This window comes from Gorilla gorilla, chromosome 11 (genome assembly GCF_029281585.2).
Source record: "Gorilla gorilla gorilla isolate KB3781 chromosome 11, NHGRI_mGorGor1-v2.1_pri, whole genome shotgun sequence".
In the NCBI taxonomy this organism is placed as follows: Eukaryota; Metazoa; Chordata; class Mammalia; order Primates; family Hominidae; genus Gorilla; species Gorilla gorilla.
The window spans coordinates 32543842-32563591 of NC_073235.2; the positions used below are offsets into that span (position 1 = coordinate 32543842).

Below are 19750 nucleotides of genomic sequence, written 5' to 3' on the forward strand. Positions count from 1 at the left end.
TAGTGTGTGTGTGTGGCCTACAGGCTTCGTTTGCTGACCTTGGCTGGAGTGATGGAGAGATCAAAGTGGCTCTGTGGGGATCAGCAGCTAGGGCTGTTTGATTTATTGTGGGGTCCGCAGGGGTCACTGTGAAATCCATGTTCATCATTTATCAGTTTCATCTTTGAGCATTCTCAGGGAAGTCGGAGGTCAATAGTAATCGTTTAGGATGGTGGTGATAGGGAATTCATTGGAAGTCAGTCGGGGTCCCTTGGATGTTCATGGGGGGGTGTCAGTAGATATTAATGACAGTCATTGGGAGGCCAGTGGATACTTGGGACAAGAAGTGAAAGTAATTGTGGGGCCATTGGGATTTGGAGTGTTAGTAACTGAAGGGTCCGAAGAGTCTGGGAAGTCATTGAGAGCTCTTCTCAGTGCATGATAGTGACTCTCAGTATAATTATTGAGGGTTCGTGGATGGCCATGGAGATCTAGGGAGGTAGAATACAGAAGCATCAGTAAGCTTTCAGAAAATAAAGACATTTTCTGGGAAAATGTGAGCCCCTGAGCACACATGGTTATTCAGGGCAGTCTTTATGGGCTAGAGGATCTCTGTCCAGCAGCAGGGATCCTGTTGAGGGCCTGTCCTCATAGGCTGAAGTCTGTCTGACTGGTGGAGGGCATGTCGTCCAGCTGAAGGTCTGGTTGACTAGGTGGGTGGGGTGTTCTCTCCTCTGGGGTAATGTCTCTGTCCATTTTGGGGAGGGCGCCTGTCCTTGAGGGATTCTGACCTTTGCCTGGCTGGGCGGCCCAGGTGTCTCTCTGGCCACAGGCCTATTTGGATGTCTGGCTGAGGGTCTTCCCATCTGTCAGTAATCCGTCTGTTTGTCCAGCTGGGTGTTTCCCCGGGATTCTGTCCATCTGGAAGTCTGTCCAGCCAGGGTGTGTGTGTGTGTGTGTTTGATGGTTTGTCTATTAGGGGATCTGAGTGACTAGCCAGATGCTGCCTTGTGGCCTGTGAACATTAAGTGGCTGAGGCTGTAGTCTGTCATTTGTACTTCCAGCTGCCTTGAGTGTCTTTCTGTCCTCGTGTTCACCCTCACTCCAAGCCCCACCTTGTTGTTTAACCCACCTGTCCTCCTGATACCTGACCGTTCCTCATGTCTCTCCAAACATCCAAACTGTTAGCTTGCCCTCTGTTCAGCTCAGGCTAGGTGTGGGGGATGGGAAGACCCCACATCTTCCAGAGGCCCTGGCCCACCCCGGCTTTTCTCTCCCGGAGGACTGCCAGCTGTTTTCTTGCAATGAGACTCACTGCTGCTGGTGGCCCTCCTGTTCACGCTGCCAGCAGCAGTCTTGCACAGTGGGAGCAGCTGGCACTGCTACAGAGACCCCAAGCGTGCCAAAGCCCACGTGCCATCTGCCAGTCTGTCACCTGCCCACCAGTCAGTGTGGCTACATGGGCCGCTCAACAGAGCCAAGAGGACAAGGTACAGGAAGATGCACAGGGACAGGTGCACAAGGCTGTGAGTTCAGCCTGCTCTGAGGCTGCAAAGGGGAAAAGAGAAACTACACTGGAGACCCCTGGCAGACACCCCTTCCTCCGGGATGCTTGCGGGGAGCTCCTTGGAGACTGCTGGCATCTCCAGGGTACACTTCTTCTCCAGCTTCCTTTTTTGCTTAGTTAAAAAAGGGCAGAGACCATCCTGGCTAACACAGTGAAACCCTGTTCTCTATTAAAAGTACAAAAAATTAGCTGGGCGTGGTGGCGGGCACCTGTAGTCCCAGCTGCTCGGGAGGCTGAGGCAGGAGAATGGCTTGAACCTGGGAGGCGGAGCTTGCAGTGAGCCGAGATTGTGCCACTGCACTCCAGCCTGGGCGACAGAGCAAGACTCTGCCTCAAAAAAAAAAAAAAAAAAAAAAAAAAATCAATAAATAAAAATAAAAAAAGGGCAGAAGACTGGAACCAAAATGTTTGAGTTAGAATTCTGGCACCATGACTTTCTCAGTATGACCTTGGGCAAGTCATTTAATTTCTATGTCTCAATTTCCTCCTCTGTAGGACTGTGTCTCTTCTTGTTGCTTTATTGTGAGAATTTAAGGAAATCATTGTATATAAAGCATTTAGATAGAACAGCACTTGGCTTGCAGTATACATTTGGTGCTATTAATATTATTATTACACTGCTAGTTTCCCTTTCTGATACTGCCACGCCCACCTCCTTACTCCCTCCTCTAAGTTAAAACAAAAATGGAAGGGGGGGCATAAATTTGAAAACATTTTCCCATTGCTTCATTCTGTTAAAAACCTTCAAGCTGGGCGAGTTGTCCTGTTGGTCCATCCACAAGTCTGGCATTTAGCAAACAGGAAAAAGGCAACCCTCTTCAGTGCAAGAGGAAGCATGTGGCTGTGTCCCCCTCCCGTCCGATGCCTGAGAGCTCTAAGTCCTCTGGGAGAGCTTTTGTTCCTGTCTCCTCTAACTCTCCTCAGGTGTGCCAGGTTTTAGTGTTCTGAATCAAAGACTCCTCCTGGTCCCTCCATGGGAAAGGGTCAGCAGCTCAGCGCGGTGGAAAGAGAAAGCCAAAGAGAAAGGGGCCAAAGAGAAAGCCACCCTACCCCTTCTCAGCGCTACCACCAAACCCCACAACCCCCAGCTCTTTGTGGAGGCTGACTTGCTGCCCTCGGGAGCTGTCCTGCAATTCTGCTTCAGAAAGGAGGGGAAACCACTAGGAATAGAGGGGAAAGCCCTCTTCCCCATCTTTAAAATGCTCATACCAACTTTTCCCCCACTCCTCCAGGGCAGAGCCTGGGCATCTGCATGGCCCAGAGCAGGCCCCCGATGTGCCCCTGGAGGAAATAAACTCGGGCAGACAAGTGCTCTAACAGCAACGCTGGCAGCACTCTGGGACTTCCGTGACTGACAGGCCGGGTCAGGCTGCTGCCTCCTCAGCCTGCAGTTTCTACACCTGATGCTAGCCCAGCTTCAGCATACTTCCTCTGTGTGCGGTGCTTTATTTAGAGAAGACCAACTGGCCATGTTATTGTCAGCAAATGCCAGCCAGGGTCCTGCACAGATGAGGGCCGTGTCTGCGGGCCCTGATTGCACAGCCCATGTGTCATGGCTGAGTGCAGTTCCCAGGACAACCAAAGGGATGCATGGATCCGTGTGCATTGCTGTCTGCCCATCAATTATAACACCAGAGAGAAATGAGTGTGCATCCATGCTTGGGTGAGTGTAAACATCTCTGGAAGGATTCCTGTAATGAGGGGACACCCTCACTGCTGCTGCTGACCAGGGTGTTCTGAAGTCCTAGGCAATGCAGGGTGGCAAGGAGAAAGGAGGGAGGGGCCCATCAGAAATGCTAACTGGCACATAGCATAATCAGCTACAAACTTTTAGAAACTCTTATGAAAAACTGTAAGGACTTACGAGAAAATTTAATAAGATAGCTAGTTAAAATACACTAACTAGGCCAGGCGTGGTGGCTCATGCCTGTAATCCTAGTACTTTGGGAAGCCGAGGTGGGTGGATCACGAGGTCAGGAGATCGAGACCATCCTGGCTAACATGGTGAAACCTCATCTCTACTATAAATACAAAAAATTAGCCAGGCATGGTGGCGGGCGCCTGTAGTCCCAGCTACTTGGGAGGCTGAGGCAGGAGAATCGCTTGAACCCCAGAGGCGGAGTGAGCCGCGATTGTGCCACTGCACTCCAGCCTGGGCAACAGAACGAAGACTCCATCTCAAAAAAAAAAAAGAAAAAAAATACACTAAGTACTTACACACACCAGTTTAATGAATTTGAAACTGTAATGCAAAAAGCTTCCATATTAATTTCTTGAGAAATAGGCACCAAGTTTGAACCCCTAATAAATTAATGGAGCTGAGCAATAATACTGCCTACTGACATCACAAAAACGACTCCCAGGCAGGCACTGAGATTCCTAATGAAAGAACATAACACCCTCATCAAGTATTACTGCTAAAAAAAATTTGCAGGTATATCTGATTGAGCCTCTAGATCTCAATATTAATTCAGAGAAAACACAACGGCAGACAAAAATGTTAAATGACACCACAGTGTTAAGATCAGCAACATCCAGACGGTGAAAGGTCTATTAAGACAAACCAGTTTCCTAACTGAGTAAACTGCAAAGAAACAGACAATCTTATAAAGAGACTCAAGACTTAACACACAAATGCTCATAGCAGCATTGTTCACAATGGCCCAAATGTGGCAAACAACCTAAATTTCATCAATGGATGGATCAAATGTGGCATATAATAATATCCCATGTATAGGGACATACATGGAATATTATTTGGCAATGAAAAGAAGTGAAGTGCTGACATAAATAAGTTACACTGTGAATAAGTTTAGAAAACATTATGCTAAGTGGAAGAAGCCAGTCAGAAAAGACGTATTATTCCATTTACATGAAATGTTCAGAAACAGCAAATCTATAGAGACCAAAAGAATTTAAAAAAAAAATCCTGTTCTAAGGCTGGGCGCAGTGGCTCACGCCTGTAATCCCAGCACTTTGGGAGGCCGAGGCGGGCAGATCATGAGGTCAGGAGATCGAGACCATCCTGGCTAACAGTGAGAAACCCCGTCTCTACTAAAAATACAAAAAATGAGCCGGGTGTGGTGGCAGGCACCTGTAGTCCCAGCTACTCGGGAGGCTGAGGCAGGAGAATGGCGTGAACCCGGGAGGTGGAGCTTGCAGTGAGCCGAGGTTGCACCACTGCACTCCAGCCTGGGCGACAGAGTGAGACTCCGTCTCAAATAAATAAATAAATAAATAAATAAATAAATAAATAAATCCTGTTCTAATGTCTCAGCAGAGTCTGGCCAAAAGTAGACTAGTGGTTGCCAGAGGGGCTGGGGCCTGGTGGGAGGGAGGGGATTAGAGTGACAGCTAATGGGCATGGGGTTTCTCTCCAGGGCAGTGGGGGCAGAAGGGGACAAAAAATGTTCCAAAATTAGATTGTGGTGATGGTTACACAGCCCTATGAATATGATTTTTAAAAAATCATTGATGCACAGGGACGGGCGCACAAAGCTGTGAGTTCAACCTGCGCTGTGAATTGTGTAATATGTTGACTATCTCAATAAAGCTGTTTTTAAAAGACTTGTCAATCATTTGCAATGAATGGACCTGATGTCGATCTTAGTCGAAACAAGCACATTCTAATCAAGGCAAGCTGAACATTAAGTGGATATCTGATGATATAAAGGAATGATCACTGATAATTTTATGTGTAATAATGTTTTTTTTTTGTTGAGTCCTTATCTTTTAGAGATACACATGGAAATACATATGGATGAAATGCTGTGATGTCTGAGATCTACTTTAAAAACTGGTGGAGTGGATACAGGGAGTGGGTGAGCTATAAAGACTGGCTCACATCAAAACTGGCTCAGCGATTCACTATACCATCTTCTCTGCTCTTGTATGTTTCAAATTTTCCACAACTAACAAGATTTAAAACAATCAATCTAGAGGTGAACAAATGCATCTATAAGGAGAGCAGACCCATCACAGAAAATACATAACACTCATGGCCAGTAAGTATTTGAAAAGAGGCACAACCTCCAGAGTAACTGAAGAAACGCAAATGCAATTGGGGAAACATTTTGCACCTAGTGTGTGACAGAGGTTAAAACCTCTGATGATGCCCAGGGCTCACCTGGGGAGCAGGTGCTCACATCTTGTGATGGTGCCTGTGGAGAGACACAATCTCTACTATCATTTTATTTTAGTGTTTTCTTTTTATTGAGACGGAGTCTTGCTCTTGTTGCCCAGGCTGGAGTGCAATGGCGTGATCTTGGCTCACTGCAACCTCTACTTCCCGGGTTCAAGCGATTCTCCTGCCTCAGCCTCCTGAGCAGCTGGGATTACAGGCACCCGCCACCATGCCCGGTCAATTTTTTGTATTTTTAGTAGAGATGGGGTTTCACTATGTTGGCCAGGCTGGTCTTGAATTCCAGACCTCAGGTGATCCGCCCGCCTCAGCCTCCCGAAGTGCTGGGATTACAGGTGTGAGCCACCATGCCCGGCCTCTATCATTTTAAAGGCAGAATTCCTCTTGTAGGGATGTATGCATCAGATACACTTGCATAAATATGCACAGAAGTATGTTCAATGATGCTCTCGAAGCAGTATTTGTGGGGGTAAAAACAGGAAGCCACCCAACAATGTAGCCACAAGGAAGGAGGCAGATCCATGTGTACTAGACAGCCTTGGAGCCCTGTGGCATCCCTTTGTCATTAAAGGGTAAGATGCAAGGTTCAGAGTGGTGTGCATAACATGATCCCTTTCAGGTTAAACTATAATTAACAGTCAACAAACTTATGGATACCATGAATAAAAGATATCAGTCCAGCTTCTTTAAAAAGTCAATACTGATGACCTCTGGAGACTAGGGATGGGTTCTTTGGGGTGGAAGGAGGATGATGGTTTACTTTTCACCATGTGCACTTGTGTGTGTTTTAAAAAATGTTTTGTAGAGATGAGCTCTCCCTATATTGCCCAGGCTGGTCTCAAACTCCTGACTTCAAGTGAACCTCCTGCCTTGACCTCCCAAAAGCGCTGGGATTATTACAGGTGTGAGCCACTGCACCAGGCCTTCTGTATGCTTTTTTATCATAAGGATGTCTTCCAAGTGTCCACCTGTACCCCCCCAAAAAATGGGCAGAGAACTCAGAGGGCAGCTCTTCGTGGTCAAGTGGATACAATGTTCACCTGCTAACATTACAGTAAAGAACCTCCCTCCTCCCTGGGCACCCAGTGCACCAGCAAGGCGTTCAGCCTTCTGGGGATGATGCAGCACATACACACAAGTGCAGGGCCCTCCCTGCCTCTTTTGCACACTGACAGCATATCACACATGGCGTTTCACACCATGCTTCTTTGTATTTAATGTCTATCTTGAGGAGCTTCTCAATGGCTGCATCTACAAAATGGGAAAAACTATTTGCAAACCATGTATCTGGTAGAGGGTTACTATCTGTCTCAACTTGGGCTGTTCTAACAAAATACCACAGACTGGGTAGCTTAAACAACAGGCATTTATTTCTTACAGCTCTGGAGGCTGGGAAGTCCAAGATGGTGGCTCCAGCAGATTCAGTGTCTGGTGAGGGGGGCTTCCTGGTTCACAGATGGTAGCTTCTAGCTGTGTCCTCACATGGCAGGAGGGGCAAAAGAGCTCCCTCGGGCATCTTTTATAAGAGCACTAATTCTATGCACGAGGGCAGAGTCCTCATGACCTAATCGCTTCCCTAAACTGTTGACCTTAGGGATAAGAGTTCAATATACGAATTTTTGGGGGACACAAACATTCAGGCCACAGTAGTATCCAAACTATATAAGGGACTCAAGTCAACAACAAAGAACAAATGACCTGGTGTATGCAAAAATGCTCAGTATCACCAACCGTTAGGGAAATGCAAATCAAAACCGCAATGAGAGAGATCACCTCATACCCGTTAGGATAGCTGTTATTAAAAAACACAAGATAAAGAATGTTGGCAATGATGTGGAGAAAAGGGAACCCTAGTGAACTGTTGGTGAGAATGGAAATTAGTACAGCCTTTATGGAAAACAGTATGGCAGTTCCTCAAAAAATTAAAAATAGAACCACCATTTGATGCAGCAATCCCACTTCTGGGTATACATATAAAAAAGAGATGAAATCATTATCTTCACAAGATAGCTATATTCCCATGTTTACTGCAGCATTTCCACAACTGCCAAACTATGAAAACGACCTAAGTGTCTATTGGTGGATGGATTGGTAAGAAAATGTGGCACGTATATTTTTTACAAGGAAAGAAATCCTATCATTTGCAATAACATGGAGGAACCTGGAGAACATTATATGTTAATAGAAATAAGCCAGACACAGAACAAATACCACACGATGCCACTTACATGAGGAATCAGCTGCTGAGCACTGGGTGTGGCCCGTTCCCTCCGCGTTGGCACACTGGCGGCTTCCACTCAGTGAGTTAACTTGGTGAGCTGCCCCTGACACGGGCTGGCCCTGCTACCCACATCTGCCAGCTGAAGAGCTCATAGGACCCTCACTCTTGAGGGGACGTTAGCATCAAATCTCTCTCTATGTTAACCCCCACACTGACTCCAGGCCCAAGCATGTCCCACAGCCCTCAGGTCCCCACCCAAAGGGACCCCATGGGCTTTGCCCTGCAGACTTGGCCTGACCACTCAGAGGCAGGCGGGGCCATGACACAGACGGTTTATTCAGACCTCTCCACCCGCCACAGTTCCACATCCCAGTTCAGCAGGCCATTCTGTGACAGTTCCTACTGGTGGGTCTGTCTATGACAGCCCCATCCTGAGTTCCAAGTCCATGTCCTGACTGAGTGGTGAGTGTGCTCACTCGGTGCTCAGGAAGACCCTCTTGCGTGCGGTATTGGTGTAAGGGTGCCAGCGCCACTCCACGTCTGCTGTGGCCTCCTGCTCCAGCGTGCCCAGACGGATCATGTACACTGCAGGCAGGGATGGCATCAGCCCCGGCACAGCCAGCCTCGCCTCCCCACCCCAGACACGGGATTCAGGCTCAAACTCACGCTTCAGCTCAAAGCGGGGCCCGACCTCAGTGAGCTCCACGTTGCGGTGGTCTGTCTTCTTGTACACATGGTGCCTGGGAGGGAACAGCTGTGGGTCAACGGCAAGCAGCACGAGGTACACAGGGTGGGGATGCTTTCCTGGGGCATGGCCCGTGGACCCACCGGAATGATATGTAGTCGTCCTGGTTTGCGAAGGTGATGACCCGGTGGCTGTCATCTTTGGGCACGGGAAATAGGTATCGGAGGATGTCAGAGACCTGGGGCACAAAGAAAGAGAGGGAAACAGAGTGGCAAATGCCTGGCCTGGCCCGCAGCCCCAGCCTGAAGGCCCCCAGACTCACCCGCTTGCCCAGGCGGGAGGAGAAGCCGTGTGTGATGAGGTGGGGCTTGGCCTCCGACATGGTGCCCAGGTCTGGGATGTCATGCCGCATGACCACATTGCACAGTGTGAAGTAGGCAGTAGGACCAAAGGGCAGGTGGCTGACGATGAGCCCCACTGGCGGGGAAAGGTGGCTGTCAGAGACCCCGTCTGCCCTCAGACGACTCCCACCCCGACTCCCTCCCTCCGGCCTCACCAGGTGTGCCCCGATGCTCGTGAACGACCAGCAGATCGGTGACGCCGTTGGCTTTGCAGGCTCGCACCAGTGCCCCCACTTCATGTCGACCTCGGTTCATTCGCTGGGCGCCCGGGAACACCAGCTTCAGCTCCTGGGCATGGATGGCAGTGTACAGTCAGGACTGGGGCTGTGTGTCCTGGGTGTCTCTCCCTCACTCCCTGCTCACCAGTACCTTTGCAAACATCTTGAGGCGGGAACTGGGGTCTCGGGAGGTAGTGATCATAACCTTGGGATCCTCGACTCCTGCCCATCGGTATTCATCATCCACGTGGCTGGTCACACCTGTCAGGAGCACGAGGGGCAAGAACATGACAGTCTTGGGAATGAAATGCTAACTTCGGGGCAGCCAAGACCGCCTGGATGTCGCTGTCTGCCGAAGCCTTCAACAATAGGAATGCTCCACATGCACACCGGGCAAGAGGGCAGCCTCCAACTACTCTGGCTGCTAAGCACAAGCGTAGCTGAGGAACAGAATCTTTTGTTTAATTGTAGTTCGCTTAAGCTATATTAGTCACATGGGGCTAAGCAGCTACTCTATTACACAACGAAGTCCACACTCTGCTAAGGCCAACGGTGACAAACTCTTTTCCCTCGTAACAAATATCTATAATGTTTGGGATTCCTTTCTTGTTTCTTGAATAATGCAGTGAATAAACGTATGGGCACCAATAATGTGTGAGGGACACTGTCTTGCCCCAGCAGGCACTCCAGTGGGGGAGGTAATTAACAAGCCAGGCGCAGAGTCAGTGAGGCACTCCCATGTGTGCCATGTAAGTGGGACAGGGCACACTCAGGGAGAGCCCTGCAATGCCATCTGTGCAGTGACAAGGGCATGGGGGACAGTTCCAGGAGCAGTTTCCTCTGATGGGATGGTGCCCGGTGTGTCTGAGGAAGGACTGGAGACCTGCCAGCTCAGTGTTGGGGAGGGCTACCTTGTATAGTTACCTTCACCTCCGGCATCATCAAACTCCAGGGACCCCTGTAAGGCCAGAGCCTCTCGGCGTAACTCAGTGGGAATCAGGCGGTTTTCTGCAGAGGGAAGAGAGAGGGGCTGAGTGAGTCACAAGCATGGAGACCTCAACTCATCCAATACACCACAGCTTACTAGCCTGCACATGCTTGAAATAAAAATACCTCAGCCCTTTCTGAGCTTGGATACAGCATGGATAGAGGTGACAAAACTTTCTACAGGCCAACCCCCATAAACAGTGGTTACTAGGACTTCATTTTCTTTAGTCTCATGACTTGAGGACTTTCTAAAATATCTTAATGTACTGTATTGCTTTTATAATCAGGTAGAAGTCTAAACATCGATTTTTTTTTTTTTTGAGACGGAGTCTCGCTCTGTCACCGAGGCAGAGCAGTGCAGTGGTGCCATCTCGGCTCACTGCAAGCTCCGCTTCCTGGGTTCACGCCATTCTCCTGCCTCAGGCTGGCGAGTAGCTGGGACTACAGGAGCCCGCCACGGCGCCCGGCTAATTTTTTGTATTTTTAGTAGAGACGGGGTTTCACCGTGTTAGCCAGGATGGTCTCGATCTCCTGACCTCGTGATCCACCCGCCTCGGCCTCCCAAAGTGCTGGGATTACAGGCGTGAGCCACAGCGCTCGGCCTTAAAAATTACTTTTGAAAAGAAATGTAGACTGTTCTGTATGTATGATGGTGGACCAGAGACCTTTAAGCTCTCAGACAGCAAAACCGTTGGTCACGATGCCCACAGCGCTTCAAAGGCATGGCTTCAGCGGGCCCTGGACCGCAGGCTGCCTACCGCAGAGCACAGCGCTCCAGGTGCGCACTCCGGGCCAGCACTGTTCTCCACGGAGCTCAGAGGAACTCCTGCAGGGAGGATGGGCAGCCCAGTCTGCAGCACCAGCGCTATCCAGATAGTCTTTAGAGAGAATTTCTTTTTTTTTTTTTTGAGACTGAGTCTTGCTTTTTTGCCCAGGCTGGAGTGCAGTGGCAGGACCTCGGCTCACTGCAACTTCCGCCTCCCGGGTTCAAGCGATTCTCCTGCCTCAGCCTCCTGAGTAGCTGGGATTACAGGCGCGTGCCACCACGGCCAGCTAATTTTTGTATGTTTAGTAGAGACGAGATTTCACCATGTTGGTCAGGCTCGAACTCCTGACCTCATGATCCGCCCGCCTCGGCCTCCCAAAGTGCTGGGATTACAGCAGTGAGCCACCGCTCTAAAGATAATTTCTACAGGACAAGGTAAAGTCTTTAAAACTTGGGACGAACTTGACACACTGCACACAGCGGGCAAGCTGCAAAACCCGGGTACTGCAACGTCAGTGACAAGTAATTAATACCATCACACGGAAGAAACACTCTCAAAACCAACAGGAGAACCCAATGGGGCAAGGAAAACGGCAGGCAAGCATTTGGAAAGACGCTCGGATATTCGAACACAAATGCGTGCCGGGGTGGTTTACCGCGCAGACGCCCGCGGGGCCGACGCCTTACCTTCCAGCGCGCGCCGCAGCCGCTCCTTCCTCTCCTGGGCTGAGCGCTGCGCCTCCTCCCGGGCCTTGCGGTACAGGTACTCGCGGCGCAGGCGGGCCTCGCGGCGCAGCTGTGGGAACAGCAGGCCCAGTCACTCACTACTCGCTCCCGAGTCCCGGAACCCCGGAGCCCCGGAGCCGCTGAGCCTCCAAGTCCCTAGAGCCACATCCCCAGCACTTCACGCGTCCCGGACCTCCGAAACAGGAGCTCATTCTCCTACCATCTTGAGTGCCGCTTCCACGTGGGTCCAGGAGAATCTGTGGGCTCCTCCAGCGCGACACAGTCCTCACTTCCGCCCTCAACCAAGATGGTCCCTTAGACGCTTCACTGGTGCCTGCAGCTGTGGGGAATGCCCAATGTTAAGATGGCGAATAGGGCGGGGGCATCTCAAGGCGATTGGCCATTCCGGCAGGGCGTTTTCCTTGGGATAACCAATAGACTGGATACAGAATGTCACACGTGACTTAGGACCGCAGCTGATAAATATGTCCGCCCAGGCTTCTCCATCCCCGCCCTCCCCCAACCACCGCCGTGCAGAATGTAGGTTTCAGATGACGAACCGCTAAAACAATCATAATTAGCGGCTGGAAACAGTTCAACTGTAAAAACCGCACACCGACTGAAGGTTGCTTGCCGGCTCCTTTCCAAATTAACTTTAAAATCACTCTTCCCTCAACCAAAATGGTTTCTGTAGAGCTTCGCCTTCTTCCATCGCCACAACAGTGGCGCGACTTCTAAGATTCGGCAGCTTCCGGAAGGACTCAGAACCACCTACAACCCTAGCCGACAGTTAAGCAGGCTGATCCACTTGGGGGCTAATTGGAGAAACCAGTTGATTGGTTGCTTCCGTGCTGCTTCCCTAAGGGCGCTTGCCCTTAAAGAAGCTGACCCAGAGGCCTTGGTGCTGCCGGCGTGGGGATCCCCAGATGGGAACGCCCCTTGATGGAGGATCTCGTGTGCCTATTGGCTGTCCTGCCAAACTGCGGAGGGTGACAAGGAAGAAGGTGGCTTCAGATCTGAAGGTGTGTTCATGGCGGCGCTTGACCTGCGAGCGGAGCTGGATTCGCTGGTCCTGCAGCTGCTTGGGGACCTGGAAGAGCTGGAGGGGAAACGAACGGTGTTGAACGCCCGGGTGGAGGAGGTAGGCGCCTGGGGCGGGCAGGAGGGTACACGGGCGTAAACTGAGTCTCACCGCTTTCCTCTCCCTGCAGGGCTGGCTCTCGCTCGCCAAGGCTCGCTACGCGATGGGCGCCAAGTCGGTGGGGCCCCTGCAGTATGCTTCCCACATGGAGCCCCAGGTCTGCCTCCACGCCAGGTGAGGAAGCTTCCATGCTGGGCTGGGTGGGCGGGCGGGCGCGTTCTAGGCCCGGGCTGCCAAAGCTCCATCCTCCCTTCTCGTCCTTCAGCGAGGCCCAGGAGGGACTCCAGAAGTTCAAGGTGGTGAGAGCTGGTGTCCACGCCCCAGAGGAGGTGGGGCCTCGCGAAGCAGGTGAGCCCCCTCTTCCTTCTGCAGAACCCCTTCCCAGTGTCAAAGACAAAATGCAAATTATGGAGATGATTTAAATTAGGTTTTTGCGATAAGAGAGAGCATCCCCGAGCTGAAGAACAGAATGTTTTTGTAGGGTGGTTTTGCTTTAGACTTTTATAGGAAGTAGAGAAATTGTTGGTGAGTTGCTTTACACTGGGAATAGTTTTACAATCACATACGTTTCAGTCAGCTGAACAGAAAATATTCATCTGTGTGTCTAGCTAGTTTCAGAGGGACAAACTTCTAATCCCAGTTAATCATTCCTGAGACAAATAATGGGGAGTTGGAACGTCTGTGTCTGGTCTGTTGGCATGTTCAGGTACAATGGGTAAGGTCAGTGTCACAGGCAAACAGGGTCATCAGTGGGTCTTACAGGAGTCACGGGAAAGAGTGGACAAACAGTCTCATCTGAATCACAAGGGGAAAGGCTGTGTTTTGTGGTAAGCTGTTTCCTGGAACCCCAAAGTTGGAATTTTCCAACCAACAGTGTTTTATAGAATCATGAGCTCAGGTCAAGCTCAACATTGTCACCAAGATGATAAAGGTCAGGGAGTAAGATCCCAGCCTCCTCCAACCTTTCTTTCCTCAGGTCTGCGGAGGCGCAAGGGCCCCACTAAGACCCCAGAACCGGAGTCCTCTGAGGCCCCTCAGGACCCCCTGAACTGGTTTGGAATCCTAGTTCCTCACAGTCTACGTCAGGCTCAAGCAAGCTTCCGGGATGGTGAGTGGACCCTGTTGTTTGGCTCTGTGGCCCTCAGACCCTCTATCCACAGGGAACACTTGAGCACTGCTGCCATGGCTGGGGTTAGTCTGTGAAAGGCTTTGCAGGTTTTCCTCCATCCAAACTTCGTTGTACACCCATTGTTTTTTCCAAAAGCATTTACTGGTTGTTGGCAGCGTTCGGGTTCATGCTAGCTGCTGGGGATACAGCAGGGAACAAAAGAGACAAACACCTTTCATGTAATGTTTAGAAGCAGAGAAAGGCAACGTGCAGATAAGTAGGCCCTTAACATAAGTCAGGCTGTGAAAATTGTTATGAAAAACACATAATGGAGTGGGACAGGAGTGGGCCAGGGGAGGTCTCTCTGAGGAGGTGAAGGAAAAGCTTTGTGGGTGATTTTGGGGAACAGTGCTCTAGATGGAGGAACCAGCCAGGACAAAAGCCCTGAAGCCAGATATATCTGGTATGTGCCGAGGTCGGTGGCCTAGAGTGGAGTCAGGTGACGTAAGCCCTGATGAAGACTGTGGGACCCACAGAGAGGCTCTGAGCAGAGGATGGTGCAACTGGCTGTACAGGGTCACAGGAATGCTTGGGTGCTGGGCGGGGACACAGAGCAGAGGGAGGAAGCAGGTGTCAGGGAGCAGCCAGTGTGAGAAGCAGATAGCGTCACTGGAGGAGGAGGTAAGTGGTGGGAACCTGCACAGGTTTTAAGAATAGAAGCACCAGAATTTGCTGACAGATAAGATATGGGAGTAAGGGAAGGAAAGGAGTCCAGGAGAGCCTGCGGTCTCCACCCAGAACCCCTGGGAGGATGGAGCGACCCTCACCCGCTGTGGGCAGCTGAGAGGATTCCAGAAGGCAGGAGTTGGTGTGGTCTGTGTGGTGTCCACCGACGCCCTGCTGGAGAGTCTGAGTGGGCACTTGGGCACATGTATCTGGAGTTTGGGAGAGGCTTGGGCTGGAGAGAGATTTGGGAGTCCACTGCATAGCACTGGTGTTTAAATTCCAAAGTTTTTGACACAAACACTGGTTTAAAGCTGAGATAGGATGAGATCAGCAGAGGGCCTGGGGAATATGGATGGGAGGTGAGGGAGAAGAGGGGAGAAGCCAGTCAAGGAAACTGAGGAGCAACACCTGGGGGCAGGTGTCCTGGAGGCCAAGAAGAGAAAGTGTTTCCTGGAGCGAGTGATCCAATGTGTGGTCAGCCCTGCTGCTGAACAGGAGGCCGAAGACGAGAGCTGCCCGGAGGACTGGGCAGCAGCTGTTACAGCAGAGACATCAGCAAAAGCCATCTAGAGGTGGATCCAGAGTGTGGACTAGCAGAGAAAAGAAGTGGAGGGAGAGCAGGTGAGGGCAGAGAGACGCTGTAATAATGGGGGAAGGAAGGAAATGAGGGCATGAAATGGTATTACTATCTGTGAATTTTTAGTTCCTGGTGGGTGATATAATGGGTCCAGGAAGTCTAAGGAGGTGACATTTTAGCAAAGACCTGAAGGAGGTGTAAGGCCTCAGAGGTTCTGGAGCAGCCAATGCAGGGCCGTACCTGGAATGTTTTGGGACAAGTGTTGGGGGCAGAGAGGCCTGAAGCCTTTCCAATTTCTGGGGATATCCAGATCCTCCTGGGTCATGTGTTACACTACAGATACCATGGTGACCTTCTCTCCTTTTTCTCCAGGCCTGCAGCTGGCCGCAGACATAGCCAGCCTCCAGAACCGCATTGACTGGGGTCAAAGCCAGCTCCGGGGACTCCAAGAGAAACTCAAGCAGCTGGAGCCTGGGGCTGCCTGACATGCGTGCAAAGAGGCAGGGCAGCGAGCACAGCTGTTCTCTGACATGGCTACGTGATCTCAGGCCTTCTTCCTTCACAATTAGCTCTTGCCCCTACCCCACGCCAGCTAATGTCCCTTCTGTGTCCCTGCTCTGCATGTTTCCATTTTCCTTAGGTGTGAAGTTTGAAGAGGCAAACAGTAATTTTGAAAGCCACTACTTTGAAACCATTCTAAGGCCTAAGTTCCCATGGGACACACTCACATAGGCAGGTACACGTTAGTCAACAATTGGAACTACCTCTTGGATCCCTCAGCTGTGCTTTCATGGCTGGATGACGGAACACTGTGCGAAGAGAGATGAGGGGCACAGGAAGTAGCGCTTCATGCTTAGTACATCCTCCAAATTGTCTTTGCTGGAGGAGAAAACCGTACTCAGCCAAAAGATCAGGACAATATGACTTGAGTCCACAAGGACACAAACACCTGAGTAGCTGGGCAGCCCTTGGCAGGGTCTAAGCCAGGAAGTAAAAATGATCTGGCCTAGATACTTAAGGGAACTCTAGGAAGAGGCCTAGGTTTTTAAAATCCTGTCTCTTTGTCTTACCATAAGAGGCTGTGCCTCTCTTCATTTTTTTGAAGGGCCACTTGTGTTTTCTGTTCTGGGAACTTCATTCATTTTTCTACTGGGTTGTTGATCTTTGCAATAATTTCTAGGAGCTGTTTATGTTTGGAGGTAATTGGTCCTTTGTCCATATATATGAGATGTAAGTCTTATTTTCCAGTTTATCTTTTTGCTTATTTTTTTTGACTTTTTATTGTAAAATAAAACATCAAACTGCACAGAACAGTTGAATAGCTTAATGAATGACTACAGTAAAAGCTATGGTAACCACTACCCAACTTTTGTGTTTTTTGATCATTATTTGTACATACAGTTGAATGTATCCAGCTGTCACATGATTCTAAATTTGGGTTTGTAACTGATAAGGCAATCAGGGAATTCTCCAGCATTTTCAAGAACCTCTGTGGTTTCAGTTGAAATGTCCAGTGAGTCATGTCCAGCTTTTCCACCATCCGCCCACGTGCTGTATGTCGGTTAATGCTGCCCTTTTGTTTTGCTAACTCCCAGTGTAAACCTAATGTAATTTGGGGGTTTTCATTCTGTTTCGTGGACATTACTGTCAATACACCAGTACCACATTGTTTTACTTCTTGAACTTTAACATAATCCCTGTAGGGCAGATTTGCGTTGGGTTGAGGGGTCGTTTATTGGCCCTGTTGACCTTGAGTTGCCAGGGAAAAGACTAATGGGGGAACTCAAATGGAACCCCTGTGACTGCAGGAAAAATGGGTATCTGCCCCCAAACCTCACCAAAGGTTGCCTTTCGTAACAAAGATCCTATCCACAAGGTTCCAGTTAGTGAGATTCTGAAGCCAAAGTAAGGAAAAAAATAAGTCAATTTTGCTGGGGCCACAAATTCTTCCAGGAGGAGGTGCGACCCCGTGGAGCACGCCCTTCGCTGCTGGTTGTGGGCGGACACTGGGGTGGGCACGTGCCTCCCACTGCTGGCTTGGGGCTGGACTCGCAGGTGGGGCGAGGTCATGGGCTCTGCAAATGGGGTTTGATGAAGACAGCAAATCTTTAGCAAGGCATCCTTAACTTGCTGCCCTGACCTTCTGCCCTAACTCCAGCTCTTGGGGAGACCGCCAGGAAAGGGGATTCTGGCTTCTGGGGGGAAGTGGCTTGTCCCACCAGGGCTAAGTCGAGAGACGGGGTTCATGCAGCGAGTCTGGCACGGCTGCAGTCATACGAATTTCTACAGGGACAGCAGGAGCTCAGTGCTGCGCAGTGGTAGTTGGGAGGCACTGGCGGCGAAGCTGACGCATGTCACGTATACAGACATGGTGGCGCCACCTTTCAGCAGTTCCCATATGGTCTAGCGGTTAGGATTCCTGGTTTTCACCCAGGCGGCCCGGGTTCGACTCCCGGTATGGGAACGAAAGTGGCCATTTTTTTGCGGGCGTATATTTTTTTCTTTCAACGTGAAAATGTTCGCCAGAAGAACTTTGACTTTTCGCCACTAGAATGCTCCAGGCCAGACTGGGTATTTCCTCTTCACTTGAACTTGGAGAAACAGGCCCAGGGAGATCCAGGCCCCATCGCTGTGTGTTTTGGTGGCAGTGACCATTTTCATCATGGCATTAGCTAGTTGTTTTGACCATCAATAGCTTACTGAGTATATTAGATGCCATATGCATCGCAGGTGTGAATATTAGAAGTAGTGAAATGCCCGATAACATTGAAAATATTCAAAATATGTTGCTGTGGAACCCCCAGCAGAAGGCAGATCCCCACTGGCCTCCATCATGCTCCAGTGCACTTGCTCAGGTTGGCAGGAGCCACCTCGGGTCCGTGAGCTGCCTCTGCAAGGTGGGGATAGGAAGTCCTAGGAAGTCTACTGGGAGCATAGCACTCTGGAAAAATTTACCTTTCTCTCTTGCTGCTGCTTTGTTTTGTCCAGTAGTCAGGGTTCCTGTTTTCTCACTGGGACAGTCCGGGCTTGACTCCACTCCCCCAGCAGAAAACCAACTTCAAACTTCAATGATGTCTTCGTGCCAGCACACACACACATGTCCGGTGGAAAGGAGAACCCAGCTGGGTGAGGCGGCAGCTTCAGTCCCAGCTGCTAAGGAGGCTGAGGCTGGAGGATCGCCTGAGCCCAGGAGGTTGAGGCTGCAGTGAGCTGAGGTCATGCCAGTACCCTCCAACCTGGGCTACAGAGTCAGACCTCTTAACTAAAAAAGACATTGTTTTTTGGCTTGCTCAATTAATCCAGGGAGATTATATGTAGGGCTGAGGTCATGTCTTCAGGAATTACTGCCACACTCATTCATTCATTCATTCATACCTTTGTTTTTTATAATTATCGCTAGTAAGCATACCAATGAAAATTTTTGTTCTGGCACATAAAGAGCTTCAAAATCATCACTTCCGTCCTTACAACAAGAAAAAAGCTGAACCAATTGGCAAATCAACAACTCTTCGATTCCTCAGAAAATTGAGGTCACGTGGCAAACCACTCCCCTGAAAATTAGAAGGAAAGGCAAATACAGAGCTACAGCTTGCCAGGCACAGAAGCTGCCGCTGCAGCCAGCAACTTGTAGGAAAACTTAAAGGGTAACTGACTAACTGCTAGAGCCTGGGCATGTAAGCATAAGAGAGAAAAGATGCTGGGGACATAGCCTTAAGGGGCCCCCACAGTCTCATGGGTTTTAGCTCCAGGAATTCTATCATGTTCTTGGGTGAAAATCAGAGAAAAATCTGCTGGAGCTTCTGGCAAGGGGAGGGAAGTGTAACCACTTTGAAATGCACACATAACGTCCTGTCCTCTTTAACAAAGGCTTAAAGTCAGAGCAACTACCAGAGCCTACCTAACCCAAGGGAAGGAAAATATCCACCTCCAGTCTGCTTTAGTCTTCCAACTCACATTAAAAAAAAGCTGAGAAGCACTTGTGAGTGGCACAGCCTAGGGACCACTGGTTCACAACAAGACTGGGCCCAGATCATGAGTTTGTAGACCACTCCCTGCTGTCCCCACATCTTACTGCCACATCACTTAGGGCTCCTATATATTAACAAGGGATTGCAGCTGAAAGAACTGCAAGGCCCAGAATTTATGTAAGAAGCAGTCTCTAGGGAAACCCAAAGGCAACAGAGGATGCAAAAACAAGGACACTAGAGGAAATTTTAGCCTCTGGCATTTACAGCTACAGCAAACAAGAAACACAGCCTCCCTCCTTAGTCAGATAAATATAAAACTTCACACTAAAAGCCTATTTACCTCAGTTCCTCTCACCTTATGCATGTTTGGCTTTCAACAGAAAATTACAAGATGGGAGATAAAACATTTCTGCAGCAGAATGCCTCCGTCAGCCAGTTGCCTGCCTATGGAATTTTGGAAGCCCCATGGCCTTCCTTTATTCCATTCCGTCTCTGTCCCTTAGAGTCCAGGCTGCCATGTTTCTACTGCTATCAGAATC

General features: G+C 49.9%; 2 protein-coding genes and 1 non-coding gene across 10 annotated transcripts; 2 read left to right on the plus strand and 1 right to left on the minus strand.

Moving 5' to 3' along the window:
- Positions 1-7035: 7035 nt before the first annotated feature.
- On the minus strand, positions 7036-12003 carry IMP4 (IMP U3 small nucleolar ribonucleoprotein 4). Of its 5 annotated transcripts, XM_055380728.2 has the most exons (9): positions 11912-12003; positions 11653-11761; positions 10137-10220; positions 9364-9473; positions 9150-9282; positions 8916-9070; positions 8737-8831; positions 8575-8648; positions 7036-8493 (listed from the first exon to the last, which is right to left on the minus strand). In XM_055380728.2, the coding sequence occupies exons 1-9, from the start codon at positions 11912-11914 to the stop codon at positions 8381-8383; spliced, it is 876 nt and encodes a 291-aa protein (XP_055236703.1). In that variant the 5' UTR covers positions 11915-12003; the 3' UTR covers positions 7036-8380. The 5 variants fall into 5 exon arrangements, with proteins under 5 accessions (XP_055236703.1, XP_055236702.1, XP_030864582.2 ...); XM_055380727.2 differs by having other exon boundaries at positions 7036-8648; XM_031008722.3 differs by having other exon boundaries at positions 8737-9070.
- A 148-nt stretch (positions 12004-12151) lies between these two features.
- On the plus strand, positions 12152-16609 carry VMA22 (vacuolar ATPase assembly factor VMA22). 4 transcript variants are annotated; one of them, XM_019022185.3, is made up of 5 exons: positions 12152-12713; positions 12903-13006; positions 13098-13180; positions 13809-13940; positions 15616-16609. In XM_019022185.3, the coding sequence occupies exons 1-5, from the start codon at positions 12618-12620 to the stop codon at positions 15726-15728; spliced, it is 528 nt and encodes a 175-aa protein (XP_018877730.2). In that variant the 5' UTR covers positions 12152-12617; the 3' UTR covers positions 15729-16609. The 4 variants fall into 4 exon arrangements, with proteins under 4 accessions (XP_018877730.2, XP_004032595.2, XP_055236723.1 ...); XM_004032547.5 differs by having other exon boundaries at positions 12421-12832; XM_055380748.1 differs by lacking the exon at positions 15616-16609 and adding an exon at positions 15085-15287 and having other exon boundaries at positions 12584-12713.
- A 1026-nt stretch (positions 16610-17635) lies between these two features.
- Positions 17636-17707, plus strand: TRNAE-UUC (transfer RNA glutamic acid (anticodon UUC)). Its single transcript has one exon. It is a non-coding gene; the product is annotated as a tRNA-Glu (tRNA).
- The last annotated feature ends 2043 nt before the right edge of the window (positions 17708-19750 follow it).

Excerpts from the sequence above, each read along its gene's own strand:
- IMP4 (XM_031008722.3), bottom strand. Across the intron at positions 10,221-11,652 it reads GCTGCGGCGCGCGCTGGAAG|AAAACCGCCTGATTCCCACT; the intron begins GTAAGGCGTCGG and ends TTCCCTCTGCAG. Across the intron at positions 8,649-8,736 it reads GACGACTACATATCATTCCG|GCACCATGTGTACAAGAAGA; the intron begins GTGGGTCCACGG and ends GTTCCCTCCCAG.
- VMA22 (XM_055380747.2), top strand. The coding sequence starts at position 12,722 with ATGGCGGCGCTTGACCTGCGAGCGGAGCTGGATTCGCTGGTCCTGCAG. Across the intron at positions 13,007-13,097 it reads CAGGTCTGCCTCCACGCCAG|CGAGGCCCAGGAGGGACTCC; the intron begins GTGAGGAAGCTT and ends CTCGTCCTTCAG. Across the intron at positions 13,941-15,084 it reads TCAAGCAAGCTTCCGGGATG|GTGTCCTGGAGGCCAAGAAG; the intron begins GTGAGTGGACCC and ends ACCTGGGGGCAG.